At 48.6% G+C, this 22,942-nt stretch overlaps 2 protein-coding genes across 4 annotated transcripts in view; one reads left to right on the top strand and one right to left on the bottom strand.

The window, feature by feature from the left end:
• The window catches only part of LOC106859813 (alpha-2-macroglobulin-like), a 36,331-nt gene extending 25,223 nt beyond the window's left edge, over positions 1–11,108 (top strand). For all 3 annotated transcript variants that reach the window (XM_088159205.1, XM_088159204.1, XM_088159203.1), the window contains exons 24-36: positions 33–209; positions 1,073–1,157; positions 1,342–1,498; positions 1,795–1,869; positions 3,958–4,123; positions 5,075–5,298; positions 5,658–5,876; positions 6,236–6,363; positions 6,722–6,812; positions 7,385–7,459; positions 7,864–7,966; positions 8,483–8,524; positions 9,987–11,108. In XM_088159205.1, coding sequence (XP_088015331.1) covers positions 33–209; positions 1,073–1,157; positions 1,342–1,498; positions 1,795–1,869; positions 3,958–4,123; positions 5,075–5,298; positions 5,658–5,876; positions 6,236–6,363; positions 6,722–6,812; positions 7,385–7,459; positions 7,864–7,966; positions 8,483–8,524; positions 9,987–10,012 — 1,568 coding nt within the window. In that variant the 3' untranslated portion in view covers positions 10,013–11,108. The remainder of the gene's footprint in view (positions 1–32; positions 210–1,072; positions 1,158–1,341; positions 1,499–1,794; positions 1,870–3,957; positions 4,124–5,074; positions 5,299–5,657; positions 5,877–6,235; positions 6,364–6,721; positions 6,813–7,384; positions 7,460–7,863; positions 7,967–8,482; positions 8,525–9,986) is intronic.
• A 1,759-nt stretch (positions 11,109–12,867) lies between these two features.
• Positions 12,868–22,942, bottom strand: part of A2M (alpha-2-macroglobulin) — a 30,323-nt gene continuing 20,248 nt past the window's right edge. Inside the window, exons 22-36 of the mRNA XM_088159195.1 lie at positions 22,713–22,764; positions 22,143–22,226; positions 21,577–21,753; positions 21,004–21,088; positions 19,673–19,829; positions 19,307–19,381; positions 18,874–19,039; positions 17,699–17,922; positions 17,122–17,340; positions 16,635–16,762; positions 16,191–16,281; positions 14,887–14,955; positions 14,371–14,473; positions 13,815–13,856; positions 12,868–13,033 (exon numbers count right to left, since the gene is read on the bottom strand). Coding sequence (XP_088015321.1) covers positions 13,008–13,033; positions 13,815–13,856; positions 14,371–14,473; positions 14,887–14,955; positions 16,191–16,281; positions 16,635–16,762; positions 17,122–17,340; positions 17,699–17,922; positions 18,874–19,039; positions 19,307–19,381; positions 19,673–19,829; positions 21,004–21,088; positions 21,577–21,753; positions 22,143–22,226; positions 22,713–22,764 — 1,698 coding nt within the window. The 3' untranslated portion in view covers positions 12,868–13,007. The remainder of the gene's footprint in view (positions 13,034–13,814; positions 13,857–14,370; positions 14,474–14,886; positions 14,956–16,190; positions 16,282–16,634; positions 16,763–17,121; positions 17,341–17,698; positions 17,923–18,873; positions 19,040–19,306; positions 19,382–19,672; positions 19,830–21,003; positions 21,089–21,576; positions 21,754–22,142; positions 22,227–22,712; positions 22,765–22,942) is intronic.

Raw genomic sequence — 22,942 nt, 5'->3', positions numbered from 1 at the left:
AAATTTACATTGAGAATTGTCCCTTTCCCCAGGTGACATCATGGGCACTGCCATGCAGAACCTGCACCAGCTCCTCCAGATGCCCTTTGGCTGTGGGGAGCAGAACATGGTCCTGTTTGCACCCAACATCTACGTCCTGCACTATCTGAACAAGACAAGGCAGCTGAGTGAGGAGATCAAATCCAAGGCCATTGGATACTTAGTGAGCGGTGAGCTTTTGCCTTTGTTCATCCCTTCCCTTGGCTACTGGATAAGGACACTGTTGGCCCCTGGCCTGAATGATCTGTGGGAGGCTATCTCCAGAAAGGAACAGGGTACTGGCAGGTTAGAGGTATACAAGACAGTATCTGTAAGAAGGAATTCTGTGCTCAGGTACAGGGTGACAGACAACAGCATCCAAACAGGAACACAGAAAAAGTCCAGGGCTGGCAATAACTCAGGATTGCCCTCCATGAGAAAAGGGTTATATGAAATACATATAAAACCATTAATCATGTCAGCTACTTATGTAGGTCTACAATTTTCCTTAGCACTGAGCTGTAGAAAGTATTGCTCATCTTTGACCAGGGCAGAATTTTACCACATTAGCCTGGGCGTGATGACAGACACAACATCAGTACCATCAGGTGGGCACCTGCTGACTAGCAAGGGGCTGCTGTGACTCAGTTATTCTTTGCAGGGAAATTGCATTTCCTCCAAAGAAAATGATCCTGTTTTCTGCATTCCTATCCTGTGAGGACTCACATTTTTAATCAGTTGTCCTCTGGGCACAATTCTCCAATTTCTCCCAAGTCTGGGATGCATTTACCTCTCCTCATGAAGTCTTGGGCAGAGAGCAGCAATGACCACAGATAGCCAGTTTCCAGGTGTTTTTGGAGAGAGGAAGAGCACAAGAATAGAGATATTCTGAGCTGGGGGTTTCCCTGAACTTTCTTTGTAATACTGAGCAGCATAGGACACATTTGTGCCATAGGCAAGGGGGACAGTGTGTCCCATGTCTGCTGCATTTCCTTTGCATGGCTCCTTGAAAAGCACTGTGGCAACTGAAATACATTTTTACTCTTCACTTCAGGGTATCAAAGGCAATTGAAGTACAAACACCGGGATGGTTCTTATAGCACCTTTGGGCCACGTTATGGGCAAGTTGGAAATACCTGGTAAGACTTCAGTACCTCTGGCTTTTTGTTTCTGCTTTTTATGCCCTCTCATTCCTCAGTGTTCTCTTGCACTTGGCCATTGTGGAGTTTGGAATGGAGGTGGAGATGAAGTTAAATGGGCCCCATGACCTCTGATAGATACAGGGCCTGCTCAGGATGTCTTGGTTCCCTCTGTCACTTTCAGGCTCACAGCCTTTGTCCTCAAGTCCTTTGCCCAGGCCCGGCCTCACATCTTCATAGAGGAGAAGCACATCCAGGATGCTTTGAACTGGCTTACTCAAAAGCAGAAGGAGAACGGCTGTTTCCGCAGTTCTGGGACACTCCTGAACAATGCTATGAAGGTAACCTATCTCCTGGTTGGCTCCACATGGGTTTTGTCAGGCTGGAACTTGACCATAAGTCACTCTGGCATCAACAGAGTTATTTCAGCACTTGCAGTGTGGGGGTGTGGGAAGGAGTGAGGAGTTATACACGTGGGCTATCACAGAAGCAGGAAGAAGTCAGCAGCATCTTCTGAAGGACTCGGCATGAAAAGAAGGCCAGGGAGAATTTGTCCCTGCAGGATGTCAATATGTAGCACAGGGAGAAGCCAGTGGCACTGTGTGGGATCAACAAGTACTTTTGTGTTTCCCTGCAGGGTGGAGTGAACGACGAGGTCACACTGGCAGCCTACATCACTATTGCACTGCTGGAGATTCCTCTGCCTGTAACCGTACGTGTCTGCACCCCAACCTGAGCCACAGATGGTACTAACCTGCCCTACTAGTGTCCCCACGCCCAGATCATCAGGCCCCTTTACCTTTGGAAAGAAGAAATCCTGTCTGAATAGCCTCACCATTTAAGCCTAGACTGAAGGAATGTCTTCCTCCTTTTTCCTCCCCTGTCCCATCCTATATACACATTTTACTTAACATTTTTTCAGTTCTTTTGTGGGTGATAATGGATTTGCTCCATACAGCTTGGATTGACAGTGAGTTAAATAATATTTAATTCTCTGAAGTGAGCCAAATAGGTTTTCTACACCTACAGAAATCTTCTTTTTTTTCTTAGAATAGTACAATCTTGTTGAACCACTCTTGGGCCTATTGGGCAGGTACAACACCACAGGTCTGCAAAAAAGAATGGCACACTCAGGCATTCATTGTCATTTTCTCTACTTATTCTAGATGGTTTTATGAGAAATCCCCGTCCCTAATGCTTGAAGAATAAGGTACACCTATAGGGAACACCATCATGGTAGTCTGTGAAAAGCCTGAGGCCTATGAAGACCAGTGTGGGTTTGGTCATTCTGGTCCCCTCACTTTGAGACAAGGTGGTGGTGCAGGTAAAACTGCAGCAGGAATCACAGCAGAAGGGCTGCTGGGCCAGTGTGGCTGCCAGGCTGTTGCAATCCCTTTGCTCCAAATGTAGTAGGGAATGTTCTGTGTTCAAAGTTTTTTCCTGTGTAGCAAGAACGAGCAGAAGTAATTATTTTGGCAATAAGGTGGCATGGATGGCACTATCTTCACCAGAAGAGCATTCTTTCATTGTTATATGGCTGTTTAGAAGCCAAGCTCTCAAGCAGAGCCATACTGGATAACGAGGATGTTTTCCAGCTCCCTGAGTCCATTCAGTCCTGCCACTGAATGTTAGGGAAGGGGTTTGTCACAATCTGAGTGGGGTATGGGGGCATTTCAAGTTCAGCTGCATGAGCTAAGATTAGCACAGTCCTTAAGTAATTAAGGCTCACACAGAGTATATCTCTAAGTAAAATAAGCCGTATTAACCCCTCATAAAAACCTTAATAGCACTGTCCTTAGCATTTGTGTCTACTGTCACATCCTGTCATTGAACTTCACTCCTCCCCAACATTTCCCTTACAAACAGTAGTAGGTATAGACACAACCAGTTTTGGTTTTATTCTTTGCTTTCTTAAAACCAGCTGAACTGCTTCTCCAAAAAAGATCACAAAATATTTCGCCTTCCAGTACACACACAGTGAAAGTCAAAGCACAAAGCAACAGAAAAATATGCATTTTCCTTCTAGACCCTTTATTAATCTGTAAATATGCTGTTAGCTTTCAGGTCATGGCATACTCTTACTGCAGAGCTACTTTTTCAATTTTATAGCAGCTTTTCCATCATAAATGAAGAGTAGTCGTGTCTTGCTGAAAGGTTGTGGCATAACAGTGTCTGTTAGTCATAAGATCACGTAAAATAGCTGCATTTTACTTTGCTGTAGTGATTGCACTCGTAAACCAATACATGCATTGCTAATGTGAACATCACAAACATTCTAGAAAATACAAAAAAGCACACTTTTTTTTTTTTTCTTGTGCGGAGACAGAGTTCACCACCAAACCAGAAATTACAATACTTCCATCAAGTGGCATTTTTTCCAAATGCCCTGGAAAAGGGGAAGCAAACAAAAAGCAAAGGATAGAGCAGAGGGTGAAAGCACAGAAAGCAAGTATTCAGTACACCTAAAGCAAGGAAGCATTTCAGAGAACTCCTCTTACCTGAGAACACAATCAGGTCAGTAATTCTTCTCGAGGAAGAAGGATTGGAGCCCTGCTTCACAGTCTTTAAATCAAATTGGGAAAAACCATTACAAGACATGTTAAAGAAAAGTAGGTTCAAGTAGGTTCAATAATTCATTGTTCTAGGAATTATTAGGTTTGGAGAGAAAGGATACACAATGGTAACATTTTTGTCTGACCAGAGAGTGGGATGCTAAGGGTCCACAGGTACTATCCCAATTCCTGTTCTTCTCAGATGGAGCTCAATATGACCACCTCAAGTTCTCTCTCTCTCCTTCTAGCACTCCGTGGTGCGGAATGCTCTGTTCTGCCTGGAAACTGCAGCAAATCAGGGAGAAAACCATGTGTACACCAAGGCACTGCTGGCATACGCCTTTGCCCTGGCAGGCAACAGGGAGAAGCGGAAGGCATTGCTTGACTCACTTGAAAAGGAAGCTGTGAGAAAGGGTGAGTGTTCCTGGTGGGACATGGCTTTCCCCAGCCTTGCACCTTCCCTCGGTAGAATGGCTTTTGTTGGTGGGGCAGTGGCTGCAGGCACTGGCCTCTGTGGGTAGGGAAAGGTGGAAGGAGAGGAAAGACTTGTGCAAAGGGATTGCTTTCTGGAGAAGTCCCTCTCAGAGCCCCGTCCTTCTTCTCTGCTCCGAGGGAGCTCAGCAGGAAGCACCAGGCACCATCCCCTTGGTGCAGAGCCCTCGGGTGGCTCTGCTCCCACCTCTCCTCAGCCCACTCCTCTCTCCACGCCAGGCACTGCTTAGCACAGGCTTAGCAATGCTCAGGGACATTCCTGCCTTCCAGGGCATGGGCTCAACACAGAGCAGAATGCACGACAGTCTGAGAAGAGATGGGTGTGCTGAGAGAGAAAATGAGCATACAGGGCATTTTGGAGGCCACAGCACAAGTTCTGAGTTGTAAAAATCCTATAATCGCTTGGAACTAATCTGCCTAAGTCAGGCTGGACAGCGGGTTTGGCCAAGCAGTGGGTAGTGGAAGTGTGAAGGGAGTATCTCCCACACCTTTTGCCTTCTCCACCTGAGGGTGACTGGTAAGTCCTGGTCACATTCTTTGGGCCATTTGGCCTCGCAGAGTTTGTCACTGCCGGACCCTGGCATGTCTACTCGCAGAGGGAAGGAGTGGCATCCTCCTGAGGTCTCTGGTTCCCTGCAGTGCCCAAGTCCATAAGTGTCCATGTGAAAGTGGTGTCTAGGCCTGAGGCTCAGCAGTCTCATGCTCACTGTAAACCTGCAAAACGTGTAAACCCGACCCTTCCCAATTCACCCGGCACGACAGACACGTCCTGGAGGCTCCGTCCCCCCAGCTGGAGCACAGCAGGTGGAGAAGTGCCTTGCAGTATTTAATAGTAGCAATTGCTTGTTGTCTCTCTGGCTGCCTCCTGTGAAGATGGGTCTGTTCACTGGCAGCGGCCTGGGAAGGAGCCCGAGGCTGATCTCCCGTACTATCGCTCCCGAGCTCCCTCTGCGGAAGTGGAGATGACGGCCTACGTGCTCCTGGCTCACCTCACCTCGCAGCCAGCCCCTGCCCAGGAGGAGCTGTCCTTTGCATCCCTTATTGCAAAGTGGATCAGCAGTCAGCAGAATCCCAATGGAGGCTTCTCCTCCACCCAGGTGAGCTGCTTCCCTCTGGCCACCTCACACATCCAGGTCGCAAGATGGGACATGTCAGAGAGCCAGGTGGGAGCACAGGAAGTTTTGTCAGGAAGGTGGGAACGGCAGCCCTGCAATAGATCCATGCAGTACCTACGATGGTTGCAAGTTCTTGAGAGGCTAGAGACAAATATTGCAGGTAGTGCTCCTGGGAAGGGAAATGTGCTGGAGCTGCTCTTTCCCTCTGTCTTTTCTTCTTAACGCTGCAGAAAGTGAAGGATGGAGGGGAGGGTGGCAGCTGATGGAAAGGGCGGCCTTTGGGAGAAGAGACTGTGGAGAGGCTAATTGCATCCCCTGGGTGCTGGACTGATCTCTTTCAGGACACAGTGGTGGCTCTCCAAGCCTTGTCCCTGTATGGAGCTGCCACCTATGCCAAGAGCGGGGCAGCTTCCAAAGTGGCCCTGCGATCTGGAGGGGGTTTCCAGCAAGACTTCCAGGTGGATCCCAGCAATCGGCTGCTGCTGCAGCGCGTGCCCCTTCCCCAGGTGCCAGGGGAGTACAGCGTGGAGGTGTCTGGCGAAGGATGCGTCTACCTGCAGGTGAGGGTGATGGGAACAGGTGGCATCTGGGAGGGCAGTCCCTGGCCAGGCAGGACCAGGGAGAGGACAGGATCACGGAGTCATCCAGGTTGGAAAAGACCCTGAGATCATTGAGTCCTTCCACTGAGGTAGAGGAGAGTAAAGAACGGGAGAGAGGGGAGAAGTGGAAGGCTGTGGGTAAAGGGAAGAGGATAAAAAGAGTAGAGGAATGGGGAAGAGAGAGTGGGAGAGAAGGAGGGAAGGCTCTGCAGTGTGGAGGAGCTGTGAGAAGTGGGGTGGCTGGGTGGGGAGAGGGTCTCCTCTGTCCCACGTTGAGCAGGCACACCCACGCTCACCCGGAGCTGCTGGCTGTTCCCTAGACAAGCCTGAGGTACAACGTGCAGCCCAGGCAGGAGGAGGCGCCCTTCATGCTCCATGTGCACACAATCCCAGAGGAGTGTGAGAACTCCAAGGCTCACAAGGTCTTTGATATTGGCATCAATGTCAGGTGAGTCTGTGTTTTGGTCTGAGCTTTCCTGTCGAGCCGTGGGAGCTGGGGGATGTCTGGTTGTCCCTGTGCTGAGGCAGTTTGGAAGCCCTGGGAGTGCAGCATATTCCTGGGAAGGAGGGCAGGAGGCAGCTGTTCTGTGAGGAGAGGCTCTGGAGGAAGGACTTGTCCTGCTGTGCGTGCAGCCCAGAGCTGGGCTAGTGGGAGCCTGTGTAGATGACTAGAGGGACCTGGTACAGCAGGAGAAGAAGAGGCTGGACTGCCAGGACTTTGTGGGGTGCCAAGTGTTATGGAAATGCTGGAAGTGTGCCCAGCTTTGAGTTGATGTTCACTGAATCTTTGTTGCTTGGTTCCTCAGTTACACAGGGGAGCGCAATGTCTCCAACATGGTGATTGTTGATGTGAAGATGCTGTCAGGATTTGTCCCATTGAAGTCCTCAGTGGGGAAGGTAGGGTGCTGTGTGAAGCATTTCTTTGAGTATATTTGTTTTTAATCTGGGGCACCAAATTCTTTATTTAAAGTAGCATTTTATTATTTTCGGTATCTTCTCCACTCTTCGACCTGTCCATGATTTCCTCCAGGTCTCCCACCCCTCAGCTCTGGAGTAGGGGTGAATGAGGGATGCAAACAACAGCATTCCCTTTCTACTCCTCAAGTTTTTGTGGTAGCTTGCAGTTATATGTGCTTTTTAGCCTCAGATCAAAAGCTGGAAGGAGAACATCAGGTCTAATATCAGGGGCTCAGGAGCCTTTAGAGATATATGACAGCCATGACAATGCTGGTCCCTCATTCCATTTTTGTGTCAAGAAGCTGAAAGAGCCTGAAATGGTGGGAGCTGAGGGAAGTCTTAGTATATGGGGCTTCATACAAGTGTTTGACAAGTCCTCTGGGAATTATACTTCCTGTGCTTTACTACTCAGCATCTACATGGTGACGAGATTTCAGTGGTGGGGAGAAACCAAGGAGGATTGGCTAACTTCCCTTCAGATCATCAACCTCCTCCCCATCTCCTTTTTCCAGCTCTCAAATACACGGTTTCACCAGATCCAGCGAACAGAAATGAACACAAACCATGTTTTGCTGTACATTGAGCAGGTGAGGAATAACCCAGGGCTGCTGTGGGGCACACGTGGAGCTCTGCAGCACAGTGGCACAAATGGAGATGGAGAGCAGTGCTAACATCGCCAGGCTTGTAAACACAGAACATAAGTCATTCACCTTGTCTGTCTCATAGGAGACAACTCTCTCCCAGCCCTCCCAGCAGGCATTCCCTACACCCTGTGCACAGATCAGGCCTTAATTTCCCCACCAGCAGAGCCTCCCCGAGGATGGGGAATGCGCCCAGGGTTTGCCCCTGCCCCTCAGCCAGTCCTACAGCCCCGTGTCCCCCACAGCATGGGTGGCCAGGGACAGTGGGGGAGCCTGGGGTCAGTGCAGAGGCACAGGAGAGCCCCTGCAGTGCAGAGTCCCCCTGAGCCTCTGCTGCTTCCCTTTCCCAGCTGGGCAGGGAGACCCTCAACTTCTCCTTCACGGTGGAGCGGGACATCCCCGTGCAGGGCCTGAAACCAGCCCAGGTGAAGGTCTATGACTACTATGAGACAGGTGAGTGCCAGGAGTGCCCTGGGAGCGAGGGTGGCCAGTGGGACACGTGCAGGGCCACGGGAGCTCTGGGGACACACAGCTGTCGCCAGCCTGGCACTGCCACCCCAGCCCTGCCCTGAGCTCTGGGAGTGCAGAGGGGCAGGGACAGAGCCGTGGATGCTGGGGGTCCCGTGGTCATTTCTGGCCCTGGAGTGTGGCCGTGCCTGTGCTTCCAGGCAGAGCTGCTGCTCCTTGTGCCTCTGCCGTGCTGCCTGCTGTGCCAGGGTGGCAGTGGCAGAGCTGTTTGTCCCCACCTCAGCCCTCAGGGTGCTGGGAGGAGGTGTCTGAGCAGCCCTTGGGTACACTGGGTGGAGATCTGCAGGGGCTGCCTGTGTGGGTGGCCCTGGGAGAAACTGGGGGTGGTGGCACCAGCCTGCTCTGGGGGCCTGGGAAAAGCATGTCTCTGGCACCCATCCCTCTGCCAGCAGTGCCAGGGCTCATGACAGCTCACTCTCTCCCTTCCCTTCTGTTTTCCAGATGAGTTTGCCACACAGGAGTACAGTGCTCCCTGCACCACAGGTAGGGTACTGCATCCTTCACTGCTCTCTACATCTTCTTCATTGTATTTTTAGTCTTCCAGCAAGCACTTGTCTCTTCCTGTTTGAATTTGGATGACATTGGCCCAACTTACAGGCAGAGATCTTGCACATAATACAGAGAGCATGGGAGTTACAGAGATGGCAAGTTTGCCCTTGGTTGCTACTGTCTGGAGGAACAAGCTCTGCTTCCTCCTCAGGTTCCTGCTGCCCCAGGGTCTCTCAGGAGGCAGCTATGCCTCATGACCCTTGGTAAACCAGCCCTCAGTCTTGATTTGGCGTCTAAGCTGGCAGGACAGAATACTGTCATCTTTGGGGGATTCTCTGCAATGCAAGGCCATGTGTGTTCAGCTTTGGAGCGCAGGAAATTTAGAAACTTCTGTAAAAAAGTCTGACCAAGGTTATTTCTCCTCTCCTATATGGAGTCTTCCAATATGAAGACTGGCAGGTCTTGCTTTCCATCTGTTGCCCAGTTTCAGGTGTTTGGAATATGGAGGCTTCTGGAAAGCAGAGTTCCTGGGAAATGGTTTTTCACAGGACCTGACCGGGACACCTGAAAACAGAGAAAGACTGATCTGGACTTGAAGAAGGCAAAAGCTTTGCTTTTTGCTGGTGGTAAATGGTGGCTTTTATAATCTTTAGTATTTTTATCTGAAAAAGAAGAAAAATGTCTGAACTCCCACACTTCTATTCCATACTGCTTGTTAATCTGGGCTGTGTCCATAGGTACAGCTGTTTTCTGCTAATTCTGGACTTATAGCCTCCCTTCATGGAAAAATGTGCCTAAGTCCAAACATTGAGTGGAGAGTAAAACATTTTCCAAGGTTATTTTGGTGTGGTCTGGTTGTCCAGTGTGAGACTCACTGGGAGACCTTAGATTTTAGGTTACTTGTCCCCAGTTCTGTTAAAAGGCAGAGATTTTATCTTCCTTGGAAAAGGTGATGGGAAATTGCTAGTTAAGAGGCTCATCCACTAGTCTAAATGTACAAAGGTGGCCTGCACTGACTAAAAGGCAGATCTCAGTTGCCAAGCTTCCTTCCCTACCCTGTATAGTAGAGCAATAGAGTGCAGTAGATTTCTTCCATGCTTTGCAGAGAAATAAGCAGAACATGTCTCACTGCTACACCGACCAGCCTTGCCCGTTTGCACTGTGCTCCTGTGTAGATCTCAGTTGTGACAAATGCCACTCTGCTTATCTCTCCCAGGGGTTCAGGGAGAATTTCAGCCCTCTCTCAATCTCTCACTGCCTCGAAGGTGACACAGGTAGTGAGTGCTGTGGATGACCCTCCACCCTGGTAAAATAGCAACTCTCTCTCCTGTACTGTGCTTCACACACAACCTGGCTCCCACATCCACATCTTGCTCCCTCTGCCTCTCAGCCTTAGAAAGCAAATGGACATATCTCTCTGACTCCTGTTCCCTCCCATCTTTTTTTATCCTTGCAGAAGAAGTAGACCAGGGAAATGATTGAAGAACATTCCCAGATGATGGAACCCGCCTGCCTCACTACCACCACAGCATGACATATTAATAATGCCTGCATGGAATGGAAAAGTGGACTTTACAAATAAATTAACTGTACTCACCAATGATTTTTGAACAGTTTGTTCCCAATTCTGATTTTTCCTGTTCATCTTTCAGTCACAGCTTTAAACTCCCTGGCTTCTTAGGTTAAAGAGTAACCCATCTAACAATGCCTATGTGCAGGGAAATAAGGCTAAAAAGTGAGGAAAGAAAAAGAGGACAGAATGATGTAAGTGGGGGTCAGCCTTTCTAATGCATCTGTCTCTGTGTTATGTTCTCTGAATTTATCATCTGAGATGCAGTCTAACCAATGGAGAAGGATAGGTAGCTCTTGGGAACAATTTCTCTCCCGTGGCTTACAAACCATAACCTCGATTGAATTGGTCTGTGCAGAGGTCTATCCATGTCTCCCACCATGAGGCTTCTTCCAGATCAACTAACGTTACATAAAATTCAGCCTCTGTGACCTTCCCTGTAGGCACCCCTCCTGGGATTGTTTCTTGTTTGTAGAAGAGTGGAAGGAGACAGAGTTTGTCCTCTTCAATGATTAGAGAGTGCCAGGGGGCAGGAGGGATGTGTGCATGCATTATGCCTTCAGCTGCTAACTTAAAATGGCCTGCTCTCCAGCTGAAGCTTGAGCCTTCTTGTGGAAATTTCCATTATCTCATGTCTGCTACTTCTGGGAGATTCCCAATGAGAAGCTAATGGCAATTGCCACTAACTCACCTGCCTAAGTCTAGTTTAAATGGTACATTCATTTAAATCATATAGTTACTTTCATGAAACTGTGGATAGGCCTCTTAAACATCTCCAGGAATGATCTCCCTTTCTTCGTTTCGTCTCATGAATTTGTGGTTTTAACTTCTGAATGCAAAAATGTGACTGTTTATTCTCATGAAATGGTTCTTCTTAGGTATCATGGCATGTTGTGCATCCAAAGTATGCACAGTTGGCTGTTCCATCCAATTTTTGGTTTAGCTTGCCTGTACAAACAGCATCATTGAGAACAAATAAAATTCTTCATCTATTTTGCTAGATATTAACATTATGTCACTTTGTCTTCTGTGATGTTTGGGGTTTACACACTCAAGGCCTTTTGACACCTCATATTCAGAGGAGTCTGTGGAATGAACCAGCTTCAGTGACAGCTGAGCAAAATTTCTAATACAGCTAAATTGCATTTTGTTTTGAATTAGAAATAATATAACCATCTATTTTTTCAACCATGAGGCAATTGCTTTTCCAGAGAAAGGAGGGTCTGTATTTGTGAAATAAACTACGTGAGGGACTCCTATAGGTGTGTTTGCTTAAGCTTACATCAGCAGGGTGAAAGGCACCTCTGCACATAGAAACATGTAAGTAAAACACACATGGTGCCATATGATCTCTTGAACTGAGGCTGACTGCCTCTGCATCCTTATGAGACATCTAAACCAGAGAAAACACAACCATTTGGAAAATTTACATGAAAAATGTTTAACCTAAATTATGAGATGAATCCAGGCTCTCCCCATTGAAATCTGCTGAAGCATTGTAAGGCTAGTTGAGAAGGAGAAAAAAAAAGTATTAAAAATTACTCAGAAAACCCAGAGGAGGTCTATGGGCCTCCACTGAGGATAAGAGGATAAAGTTCTTATGAAAAATGCAAGGGGTTTGCACTCAAAATATGGTTCTTGATTGAAATTTTGCCAAAGATTATCTTGAGAGCCATCATGTGTCACATACAGGAGTACCAGGTGCTCAGTGCCAGCTAGCACAGGTTTAGGAAAGGCAGGTCCTGCTTGACCAGCTTGATCTCCTTCTCCTTATCCACTCAATGAATAAGGGAAAGGCTATGGATGTAGTTTACCCAGACTTCAGTAAAGCCTTTGACACAATTTCCCACAGCATTCTCCTGAAGAAATTGACTTCTCATGGCTTGGGCATGTGCACTCTTTGCTGGATAAAAACCTGTCTGGATAGCCAGGAGCAGGGAGAGGTGGTAAATGGATTTACATCCAGCTGGTCACTAGTGGGTCCCCCAGGGCTCAGTGTTGGGGCCAGTCCTGCTTAATTATCAATGACCTGAGGGGATCTAGTGCTCCCTCAGTAAGTTTGAAGGAAACACCAAGCTGGGTGGGACTGGTGACCTGCTGGAAGGTAGGAGGGCAATGCAGAGGAATATGGACAGACTGGATCCATGGGTCAAGGCCAGTGGTGTGAGGCCAAGTGCTTGGGTCACAACAGCCCCATGCAACACTAAGTGGTTTAGCAGTGGACTGAGCAATGCTGGGTTAATGGTAGGACTTGACCTTAGAGCCTTCTTCAACCTAAAAAATTGTGAATGACACTGTTAAGGTCCCAGTCCCTCCCTGACTTCAATTCAGCTGTTTAGAAATAAGCAGACAGTGCTAGAATGGGAAAGTCCACAGGTCTTCACTTCTATCTGGGCTGCTGCAAAAGATCAGATTGGACAGGTTCACAGTGTCCTTGCACCTCACAGCAGTGATTTCCCAGTGCAATCAAAGGCAATATGTGATCTTTATGTCCAAGGATCACCTTGCAGAAAACACCGTCTGTGGGGCAGAGAGACAGGCTTCCAGTGCATAATGGATGAGATGCAATGTTGTCTCTCCTTTGAGAACTGACAAATATGGAGAAAAATCTCCCAACTGCTGAAAGCTGTCTGTCTTCTGGTATTCCCGAGGAGTTCCCAAACACCACCTTGCCATGGATAGCTCTGGATTGAAATCTCAGGCCATGACACGGTTTGGGAGAAAGACAAGTGTAACAGTAACAGAAAACAAGGCCAGAGACATCTGATGAGATCAAGAATTAATTTATTTACAGTGTTTCTTCCTTTTGGCTTTTGAGGTGTCCTCCTTTAACATTTCCCTTAAAAAGATCTTCTAGGGGCAGAGACACATGAGCTGATACAGCAAGGCTTCAACAAGATGTATTCTTCAGGAATTTCCTTGCTCAGTCTTGACTGGAAGTGGGAAAAGGACAAAGGGAGATAAATATTCTGGTGAGTGGTATCCAGAGCCCTGGACCCTGTGGAGTCCAGCCTCTGTGTTCTGGTGGCTATGTGAGTTCAAGCCCTGTTAAACTATGAGAAACTGCTTCACCTGAAAATGCCCAGTTGCAGACCGATAACAGAATGGGAATGGCTGGACACATTCAAAATATCTATGCTACAGAGAGGGGAGGCAGATTCATCCTGAAGATACACGAGCTATCCAAGCATACATTCTCTCTCAGCAACTGCACTTCCCATGGGAAAGCAGAATTAAGCCAGGGAGGAGTTTGAAAGGTTCTCGTTAAAGAGATGTGAATAACATTTCACTAAGGTATTTGGGAAACGATTCCTCAGCAGCTTTCAGTGTCTGCAGCATATCAGATGTGGCCCTAAAAAGGCCAGAGACACAAAAGGATGAGTGTCATGTTCCATCCCAAAGGAGACTTGAATCTAATTTGCAAAAAGTGACACTAACACAGAGAAAATGACAATTGCCACTGTACAAAGGCAGTAACACTGAGAATGCTATACTCAGGGAAGGAAAATGAAAGCTGTATCTGATCTTACAGAGGAAGTCGGGTGGCAGAATTGCTTTTTGTCTCTGCACTGAGATGGGGACTGCAGTAGTTACAGTGAAGAAAATGCTGAGAGTAGACAGAGGCCAAGGAAACACAAGGTCTACAAAGACTCTAGTTCAAGACAATTTTCAACAGTCCCTGCTGGAGCATCTCAGTTGTTCCTATGCACCTACCTGTGGTGCAGGGAGCACTGTACTCCTGTGTGGCAAACTCATCTGGAAAACAGAAGGGAAGGGAGAGAGTGAGCTGTCATGAGCCCTGGCACTGCTGGCAGAGGGATGGGTGCCAGAGACATACTTTTCCCAGGCCCCCAGAGCAGGCTGGTGCCACCACCCCCAGTTTCTCCCAGGGCCACCCACACAGGCAGCTCCTGCAGATCTCCACCCAGTGTACCCAAGGGCTGCTCAGACACCTCCTCCCAGCACCCTGGGCTGAGGTGGGGACAAACAGCTCTGCCACTGCCACCCTGGCACAGCAGGCAGCACGGCAGAGGCACAAGGAGCAGCAGCTCTGCCTGGAAGCACAGGCACGGCCACACTCCAGGGCCAGAAATGACCACGGGACCCCCAGCATCCACGGCTCTGTCCCTGCCCCTCTGCACTCCCAGAGCTCAGGGCAGGGCTGGGGTGGCAGTGCCAGGCTGGCGACAGCTGTGTGTCCCCAGAGCTCCCGTGGCCCTGCACGTGTCCCACTGGCCACCCTCGCTCCCAGGGCACTCCTGGCACTCACCTGTCTCATAGTAGTCATAGACCTTCACCTGGGCTGGCTTCAGGCCCTGCACGGGGATGTCCCGCTCCACCGTGAAGGAGAAGTTGAGGGTCTCCCTGCCCAGCTGGGAAAGGGAAGCAGCAGAGGCTCAGGGGGACTCTGCACTGCAGGGGCTCTCCTGTGCCTCTGCACTGACCCCAGGCTCCCCCACTGTCCCTGGCCACCCATGCTGTGGGGGACACAGGGCTGTAGGACTGGCTGAGGGGCAGGGGCAAACCCTGGGCGCATTCCCCACCCTCGGGGAGGCTCTGCTGGTGGGGAAATTAAGGCCTGATCTGTGCACAGGGTGTAGGGAATGCCTGCTGGGAGGGCTGGGAGAGAAGTAGCATTAAGTCTAAAAACTTAGAGTTTGTAGTCAGAAAAAGACAGTAAAGTATTCAGTCCCATTCTTAGCAGAGCCATGGTAGTTTTGAGTCCCAGATTTTTTGCTCTGTGTAGCCAAAAGTCCCAATGTCTGTGTTTCTGCCCCATCCGCACCTTTTCCAGGTATAGTAGAACATGATTGGTATTCAGCTCTGTGCGCTCAATAACAGGGTAGCTTTCCAGCTGAAGAAAGAAGAACAAGATGTTACTGCATTGATGGAGGTGTCCCTGTGCTCCTTCTACAGCCCTGTGGGTGGGATGTACCCTGGATGAAATACTGCAATACTCAGGGAACTTAGTCAGCAGCACAGAACTGCTGTGTTACTGGGTGTGCCACACAAATATCATTGTCTCCAGCCCTCCCCCTCAGCAGACTGCCTAAGGAAGTACAACCTGGCTCCAGAAGAGCCTTAGCCCTTGATCAAGCACAGCAATGGAACAATTAAATGAAAATATGTTCCTTCTGGCTTGCTAATTCTGCACCATATTATTATAGCCTTTATTTTCCAGTTCATGCACCTACTCAGCATCTCAAACACCTAAAGAGTCACTATGTTATAAGATGGTTTTAGATCAGCAAAGGGAAAAAGGAAACAGGTATTTTTGAATGTACTATCCACAGATAATGTTTCTGGGGAGTTGTTGGGACACAGTGAAAATAAAAGTGCCCATCATCAGTCTAAAGAAAAAGTTACTTATTCTACTTTTTCTTAGACTAATCACATCGTCTTCCCTTTTGCTGGCCTTACGCCATGTATGAAAAGAGAACACTCTACATGTCAAATGTGCAAATGACAGTGACAAAATCAAGCTGAGATTCTGTCATTTGCTACAGACATTTGAAAGGTGTCTTGAATGTAAGAAAGTGGATGTTTTCTCTTTGTATTCAGCACTGGTGATGCTGCACATTGAATTATTCACTCGGTTTTGTACCCCTCAATTTAAACCTTGGAGCAACTCCGAAGAAAGACAATCATCCTGGAAAAGGGACTGGAATATAAGTCTTATGAGGAGCCGAGATTGTTTACGCTGAAGAAAAGGAGGCTTGGGGGAACCTCATTGCTATCTACGACTCCCTGAAATGAGGCTGCAGCGTGGCGAGGGACAGTCTCTCCTCCCAGGCAAGTAGCAATAGAACAAGAGGAAATGCCCTCAAGTTGTAGCAGGGGTGATTCATGCTGAGTATTTGGAGAAATTTCTTCACTGAAAGAAGGATTAAGCATTGGAACAGACATTGTGGGAAAGTGGTGAAGTCATTGTCCCTGGAGAAGTTTAAAAAAAAAGAGTAGACAAAGCACATTGTGATATGGCAATAAGTGGGTATGGTGGCATTTGGAGGAAGGTTGAACATGGAGATCTTTTCCAACCTTAATGAATTCTATAATTCAATTTTGCTTGTATGACAAACATGCTCCTACCTTCCTCACTGAGGACTTCAATGGGACAAATCCTGACAGCATCTTCACATCAACAATCACCATGTTGGAGACATTGCGCTCCCCTGTGTAACTGAGGAACCAAGTAACAAAGATTCAGTGAACATCAACTCAAAGCTGGGCACACTTCCAGCAATTCCATAACACTTGGCACCCCACAAAGTCCTGGCAGTCCAGCCTCTTCTTCTCCTGCTGTGCCAGGTTCCTCTAGTCATCAGGCTCCCACTAGCCCAGCCCTGGGCTGCACACACAGCAGGACAAGTCCTTCCTCCAGAGCCTCTCCTCACAGAACAGCTGCCTCCTGCCCTCCTTCCCAGGAATATGCTGCACTCCCAGGGCTTCCAAACTGCCTCAGCACAGGGACAACCAGACATCCCCCAGCACCCACGGCTCGACAGGAAAGCTCAGACCAAAACACAGACTCACCTGACATTGATGCCAATATCAAAGACCTTGTGAGCCTTGGAGTTCTCACACTCCTCTGGGATTGTGTGCACATGGAGCATGAAGGGCGCCTCCTCCTGCCTGGGCTGCACGTTGTACCTCAGGCTTGTCTAGGGGACAGCCAGCAGCTCCGTGTGAGCGTGGGTGTGCCTGCTCAACGTGGGACAGAGGGGACCCTCTCCCCACCCAGCCACCCCACTTCTCACAGCTCCTCCACACTGCAGAGCCTTCCCTCCTTCTCTCCCACTCTCTCTTCCCCATTCCTCTACTCTTTTTATCCTCTTCCCTTTACCCACAGCCTTCCACTTCTCCCCTCTCTCCCGTTCTTTACTCTCCTCTACCTCAATGGAAGGACTCAGTGATCTCAGGGTCTTTTCCAACCTGGATGACTCCGTGATCCTGTCCTCTCCCTGGTCCTGCCTGGCCAGGGACTGCCCTCCCAGATGCCACCTGTTCCCATCACCCTCACCTGCAGGTAGACGCATCCTTCGCCAGACACCTCCACGCTGTACTCCCCTGGCACCTGGGGAAGGGGCACGCGCTGCAGCAGCAGCCGATTGCTGGGATCCACCTGGAAGTCTTGCTGGAAACCCCCTCCAGATCGCAGGGCCACTTTGGAAGCTGCCCCGCTCTTGGCATAGGTGGCAGCTCCATACAGGGACAAGGCTTGGAGAGCCACCACTGTGTCCTGAAAGAGATCAGTCCAGCACCCAGGGGATGCAATTAGCCTCTCCACAGTCTCTTCTCCCAAAGGCCGCCCTTTCCATCAGCTGCCACCCTCCCCTCCATCCTTCACTTTCTGCAGCGTTAAGAAGAAAAGACAGAGGAAAGAGCAGCTTCAGCACATTTCCCTTCCCAGGAGCACTACCTGCAATATTTGTCTCTAGCCTCTCAAGAACTTGCAACCATCGTAGGTACTGCATGGATCTATTGCAGGGCTGCCGTTCCCACCTTCCTGACAAAACTTCCTGTGCTCCCACCTGGCTCTCTGACATGTCCCATCTTGTGACCTGGATGTGTGAGGTGGCCAGAGGGAAGCAGCTCACCTGGGTGGAGGAGAAGCCTCCATTGGGATTCTGCTGACTGCTGATCCACTTTGCAATAAGGGATGCAAAGGACAGCTCCTCCTGGGCAGGGGCTGGCTGCGAGGTGAGGTGAGCCAGGAGCACGTAGGCCGTCATCTCCACTTCCGCAGAGGGAGCTCGGGAGCGATAGTACGGGAGATCAGCCTCGGGCTCCTTCCCAGGCCGCTGCCAGTGAACAGACCCATCTTCACAGGAGGCAGCCAGAGAGACAACAAGCAATTGCTACTATTAAATACTGCAAGGCACTTCTCCACCTGCTGTGCTCCAGCTGGGGGGAGGGAGCCTCCAGGACGTGTCTGTCGTGCCGGGTGAATTGGGAAGGGTCGGGTTTACACGTTTTGCAGGTTTACAATGAGCATGAGACTGCTGAGCCTCAGGCCTAGACACCACTTTCACATGGACACTTATGGACTTGGGCACTGCAGGGAACCAGAGACCTCAGGAGGATGCCACTCCTTCCCTCTGTGAGTAGACATGCCAGGGTCCGGCAGTGACAAACTCTGCGAGGCCAAATGGCCCAAAGAATGTGACCAGGGCTTAGCAATCACCCTCAGGTGGAGAAGGCAAAAGGTGTGGGAGATACTCCCTTCACACTTCCACTACCCACTGCTTGGCCAAACCCGCTGTCCAGCCTGACTTAGGCAGATTAGTTCCAAGCGATTACAGGATTTTTACAACTCAGAACTTGTGCTGTGGCCTCCAAAATGCCCTGTATGCTCATTTTCTCTCTCAGCACACCCATCTCTTCTCAGACTGATGTGCATTGTGCTCTGTGTTGAGCCCATGCCCTGGAAGGCAGGAACGTCCCTGAGCATTGCTAAGCCTGTGCTAAGCAGTGCCTGGCGTGGAGAAAGGAGTGGGCTGAGGAGAGGTTGGAGCAGAGCCACCCGAGGGATCTGCACCAAGGGGATGGTGCCTGGTGCTTCCTGCTGAGCTCCCTCGGAGCAGAGAAGAAGGACGGGGCTCTGAGAGGGACTTCTCCAGAAAGCAATCCCTTTGCACAAGTCTTTCCTCTCCTTCCACCTTTCCCTACCCACAGAGGCCAGTGCCTGCAGCCACTGCCCCACCAACAAAAGCCATTCTACCGAGGGAAGGTGCAAGGCTGGGGAAAGCCATGTCCCACCAGGAACACTCACCCTTTCTCACAGCTTCCTTTTCAAGTGAGTCAAGCAATGCCTTCCGCTTCTCCCTGTTGCCTGCCAGGGCAAAGGCGTATGCCAGCAGTGCCTTGGTGTACACATGGTTTTCTTCCTGATTTGCTGCAGTTTCCAGGCAGAACAGAGCATTCCGCACCACGGAGTGCTGAGAAGAAAAAGCCCGTGCTTAGAAGGGTGGGGAGAAATGAGACTTTTGTATCACGAAATGCATATCATCCCACTGAACTTTCAGGAGGGAATTGCCAGAAGGAGGTCTAGAAACACCTAGAGTACAATGTCTCCCAGATACAGCAAATATATCAAAGGGCTCAACAACCAAGTCATTTTTCCAATCAGGAGCAAATTCTGGTTAATACTGCGTTGTCATAGACTGACACTGCACAACTGGCTCAAGTCAGGATGCAGAACATACAGACACGGGCAGCGGAATCTCCAGCAACGCAATAGTGATGTAGGCTGTCAGTGTGACCTCGTTGTCCACTCCACCCTGCAGGGAAACACAAAGGGAGATGCTGACCCCACCCTGCTTCATATCTTCAGTCTTTTCTCCCACTCCAGCAGGAGCAATGCACTGTTCTGCATTGCAGACCTTTAGCTTGCCTCCTTCCCCTTGCAGCTGATGTGAAGGTGTCACCAATAAGCACAGAATTGTGCATGGCTCCCTCCGCAGTGTTTGACATTGGCATGGGAATATCCCATCTCCCTGTGTGCTGAACAAACTCAGCTGACCCCATCTGACTTATGGCCTCACAAAGAAACAACCAAGCAGACTTGTTACCTTCATAGCATTGTTCAGGAGTGTCCCAGAACTCTGGAAACAGCCATTCTCCTTCTGTTTGTAGGACAGCCAGTGCAAAGCGTCCTGGATGTGCTTCTCCTCTATGAAAATGTGATGCCGGGCCTGGGCAAAGGACTTGAGGACAAACGCTGTGAGCCTGAAAGGGAGAAAAAGAAAGGGCCTGAGCAGGCCTGTTGCCCATTTCAATTGACAGGGCCCATGTGCACTTCATCAATCAGGAAACAGGCAAGAAGGCCTGAGGAACTGTGGACCAATTAGTCAGACCTTATTTATATTATAGCCTCACCTCAAAAAATTCTGTCAAAAAACTGCTTTACACTTTGATTTTTGTCTCTCATTTTTGTCTCTCACTTTCCTGTGATCTCTTTGTGTTGAGGCTACAGTTTGAAGGACAATGATTGTTGCTCTGTCTTTAAAAAAAACTCTTTGAAAAATATGGGCAATTGCATGCCAATTAGCTAAATATGCATAACAGAAGTACTTAAAATTACAAGGAAGAATAATTAAATTCCCACAAGCTCGTGGTCTGCTGGTAGAACTCTTAAACTGTAAATCCATGCTTCATGGTTTTCCCAGAACTCCCCTACAATTTCAAAGTAAAGCAGAACATGTTAAAAGAGTTTTTGTTAAGCTTTTGTTTTGTTTTGCAAGCAGTTATGGAAAAGCAGTAGGCATGCAGTAAGAAGCCAACATGCTGTCAAAAGCCAATTACCATTTCAGAAACTAAAAGCAAACTGAGGGTGATGAGTTCTTCCATTATTATCCTTACTTGAAACTGAATGCACAGGACAATGATATACAGGGGCAAGTCAAAACTTTTCAATAAGTCAAAATGACACAACACACGTGCTCCTCCAGCCTGTCTTTGCTTAGTAGCATACAAGCACTTGAAAGAAAACATTCAGCACTGCTCTTGGATTCTCAACCTTTCTACTTGTGTTTCCTCATATGTTTCCATATGGAATCATCTTTTCCAGCAGACGCTAGTCTAGAAGATCTACCACTGCAACTCTTCATCCTTCTTCAGTCAGGGTGTTAAATCCCCGCTCCCTTCTTCCTCAATTTATCTCCATTTCCTTTTAGTCTGTAATGGTCCTCAGAGCCGCTGGTGGGAGGAAGCACTTCAGCCATCTAGCTGGCTGATGTAGCCTATTTGTTCAGAAGGAGGCAGCATAGGGACCACACTAGCTCTGGAAAACCTGCTGGTCTACAACAGCATTTCCTATTTACTATCAGGCAGTATTTATTATAAATGTGTGGGTGAGAAAGAGGAGCATATTGGAGAGGGATAGGTGGCATTGAAATCTCACCAGGTATTCCCTGGTTGGCCATAACGTTGTCCAAATGTACTGTAAGAGCCATCTTGGTGCTTATAGTTCAGCTGCCTCTGATAACCTGCAATGGAAAGATAAGGCAAGATTCAGATGCAAGAAAGTGTCTACTGAGGGACGGGGAAATAGAAAAATAACTTAATCAGCAAAAACAAATGAAAGAGGCATAGGTTGGTCCTATCCTAACCAGTATGAAGTGCTGGTACATTCCCACTGCCATGCATTGCTTGTCATGCATGAGGAAAAGCAGCACCTGCCTTTCTTCAGAAGGATGGCAGGACATATAAATGACAATGAATGAGTCACTGTGGCAGTGACAACTCTGCACTGTATTGCCACCCCATAAGAAAAGTGCCTGCAGTGATCAGGTACTAATGCTTAAGCAACAGAAAATAATAAAAAAGCAGCAAAAGGCCCCCTCAGGCATGTAGCAGAGACCATCTGTGTTTGAGAGAAGACCTCTTTCAACATCTGGCCAGCATCTGACAGACCCACCCCAGGCAGGATCTAGAAGAAAGCCAAAGCAGAAGCAAAAGCCATGTCCCAGCTCACCGCTCACTAAGTATCCAATGGCCTTGGATTTGATCTCCTCACTCAGCTGCCCTGTCTTGTTCAGATAGTCCAGGACGTAGATGTTGGGTGCAAACAGGACCATGTTCTGCTCCCCACAGCCAAAGGGCATCTGGAGGAGCTGGTGCAGGTTTTGCATGGCAGTGCCCATGATGTCACCTGAGGAGCAGGAGATACCAGAGAGATGTTAGCAATATTTAGGGCTGGCTATGAGAATCAGAGGAAGCTACTGAATGACAGATGCAGGAGATATCAGAGAAGAACAAAAGAATCTGGATTGATAAAGGTCCTGGAACAAAACACAGAACAGTGGAGAAAAAGAAAAACGGGAAATGAGACAAAAGGTAGGGCATTGTGAGAAGACTAAGAAAAAGGGTTTGCAGAAAGGGAAAATAAATAGCACAAACAGAAGAGAAAGTGCTCAGGACAGAAGAGATTAAAGACAAGAACGAGCTGTGCTAGAAACCAAGGGAAAAAGCTATGAGGTAGGAGGTCAACACAAGGAGTCAGAACCAGCACATGGTTCTTCTGTCAGGCTGTTAACTCACCCAGCACTGAGAAATATGCCCTGCCTGAGTCTTGTACCACATTTTCAGGTAGCAACAGGGAAAACTCCTCTTTCGCAGGCACTCCTGAGAAACAAGACCCAAACAACTTCAGTGCAGTTCGAAGAAATGGCTAATGGAATGGGAGGAGAACTCAGTGAAACAACAGGAACTCTTCCTATCAGAAATGCCCTGATTTCAGTTACTTCATATTTCCCTGGCTGTAATACAATCTTTGCATGAAACCACTCCCAGTCACTTTTAGGCACTGCAGATCATGTGTCTACATCTTCCTCCTAAGTGTGCAGGAAAACAAGAGCTCTTGTAACTCCAGTGCCAGAACTAAAGAGAGCAGGGATGCAAACACCCATGCTAAATCCGTCCTAGATCATACCCTGATGCTTAGGCAGGGTGGTCAATTCTTTAGGACTTTCTTCTGTCTTATGTCTCAAACTCCCTATCAATGGGGTGTGTTTTGACTACCCAAAAGTGTCAGACTACATGGAATATGATAGAGGTAGGCCTCCAACATCCCACCCATCAAACCACACAGGAACAGAGAGTGTGCTTTACCTTTTACACAGAGTACAGAATTCTGGGTTGTTTCCTTCTCAACTCCTTCAGGCTTGGATGGGATGAAGGAAAACAAGAGACGTGAGAAATTAGTGAGACAGGAAATATAGACAGGAATCCTCACAAGAATAGAGGGATATGCAAAAAGAAAGGTGAGGGAAGGGAAGAAGGAGAAACAGTCACAAACATTCCCTGAAATACAGAGCTCTGAAATAATTTAAGCAAATAAA

Source organism: Sturnus vulgaris, chromosome 2 (genome assembly GCF_052056855.1).
Source record: "Sturnus vulgaris isolate bStuVul1 chromosome 2, bStuVul1.hap1, whole genome shotgun sequence".
Taxonomy (NCBI): domain Eukaryota; kingdom Metazoa; phylum Chordata; class Aves; order Passeriformes; family Sturnidae; genus Sturnus; species Sturnus vulgaris.
This window is presented reverse-complemented; position numbering and strand designations above follow the sequence as displayed.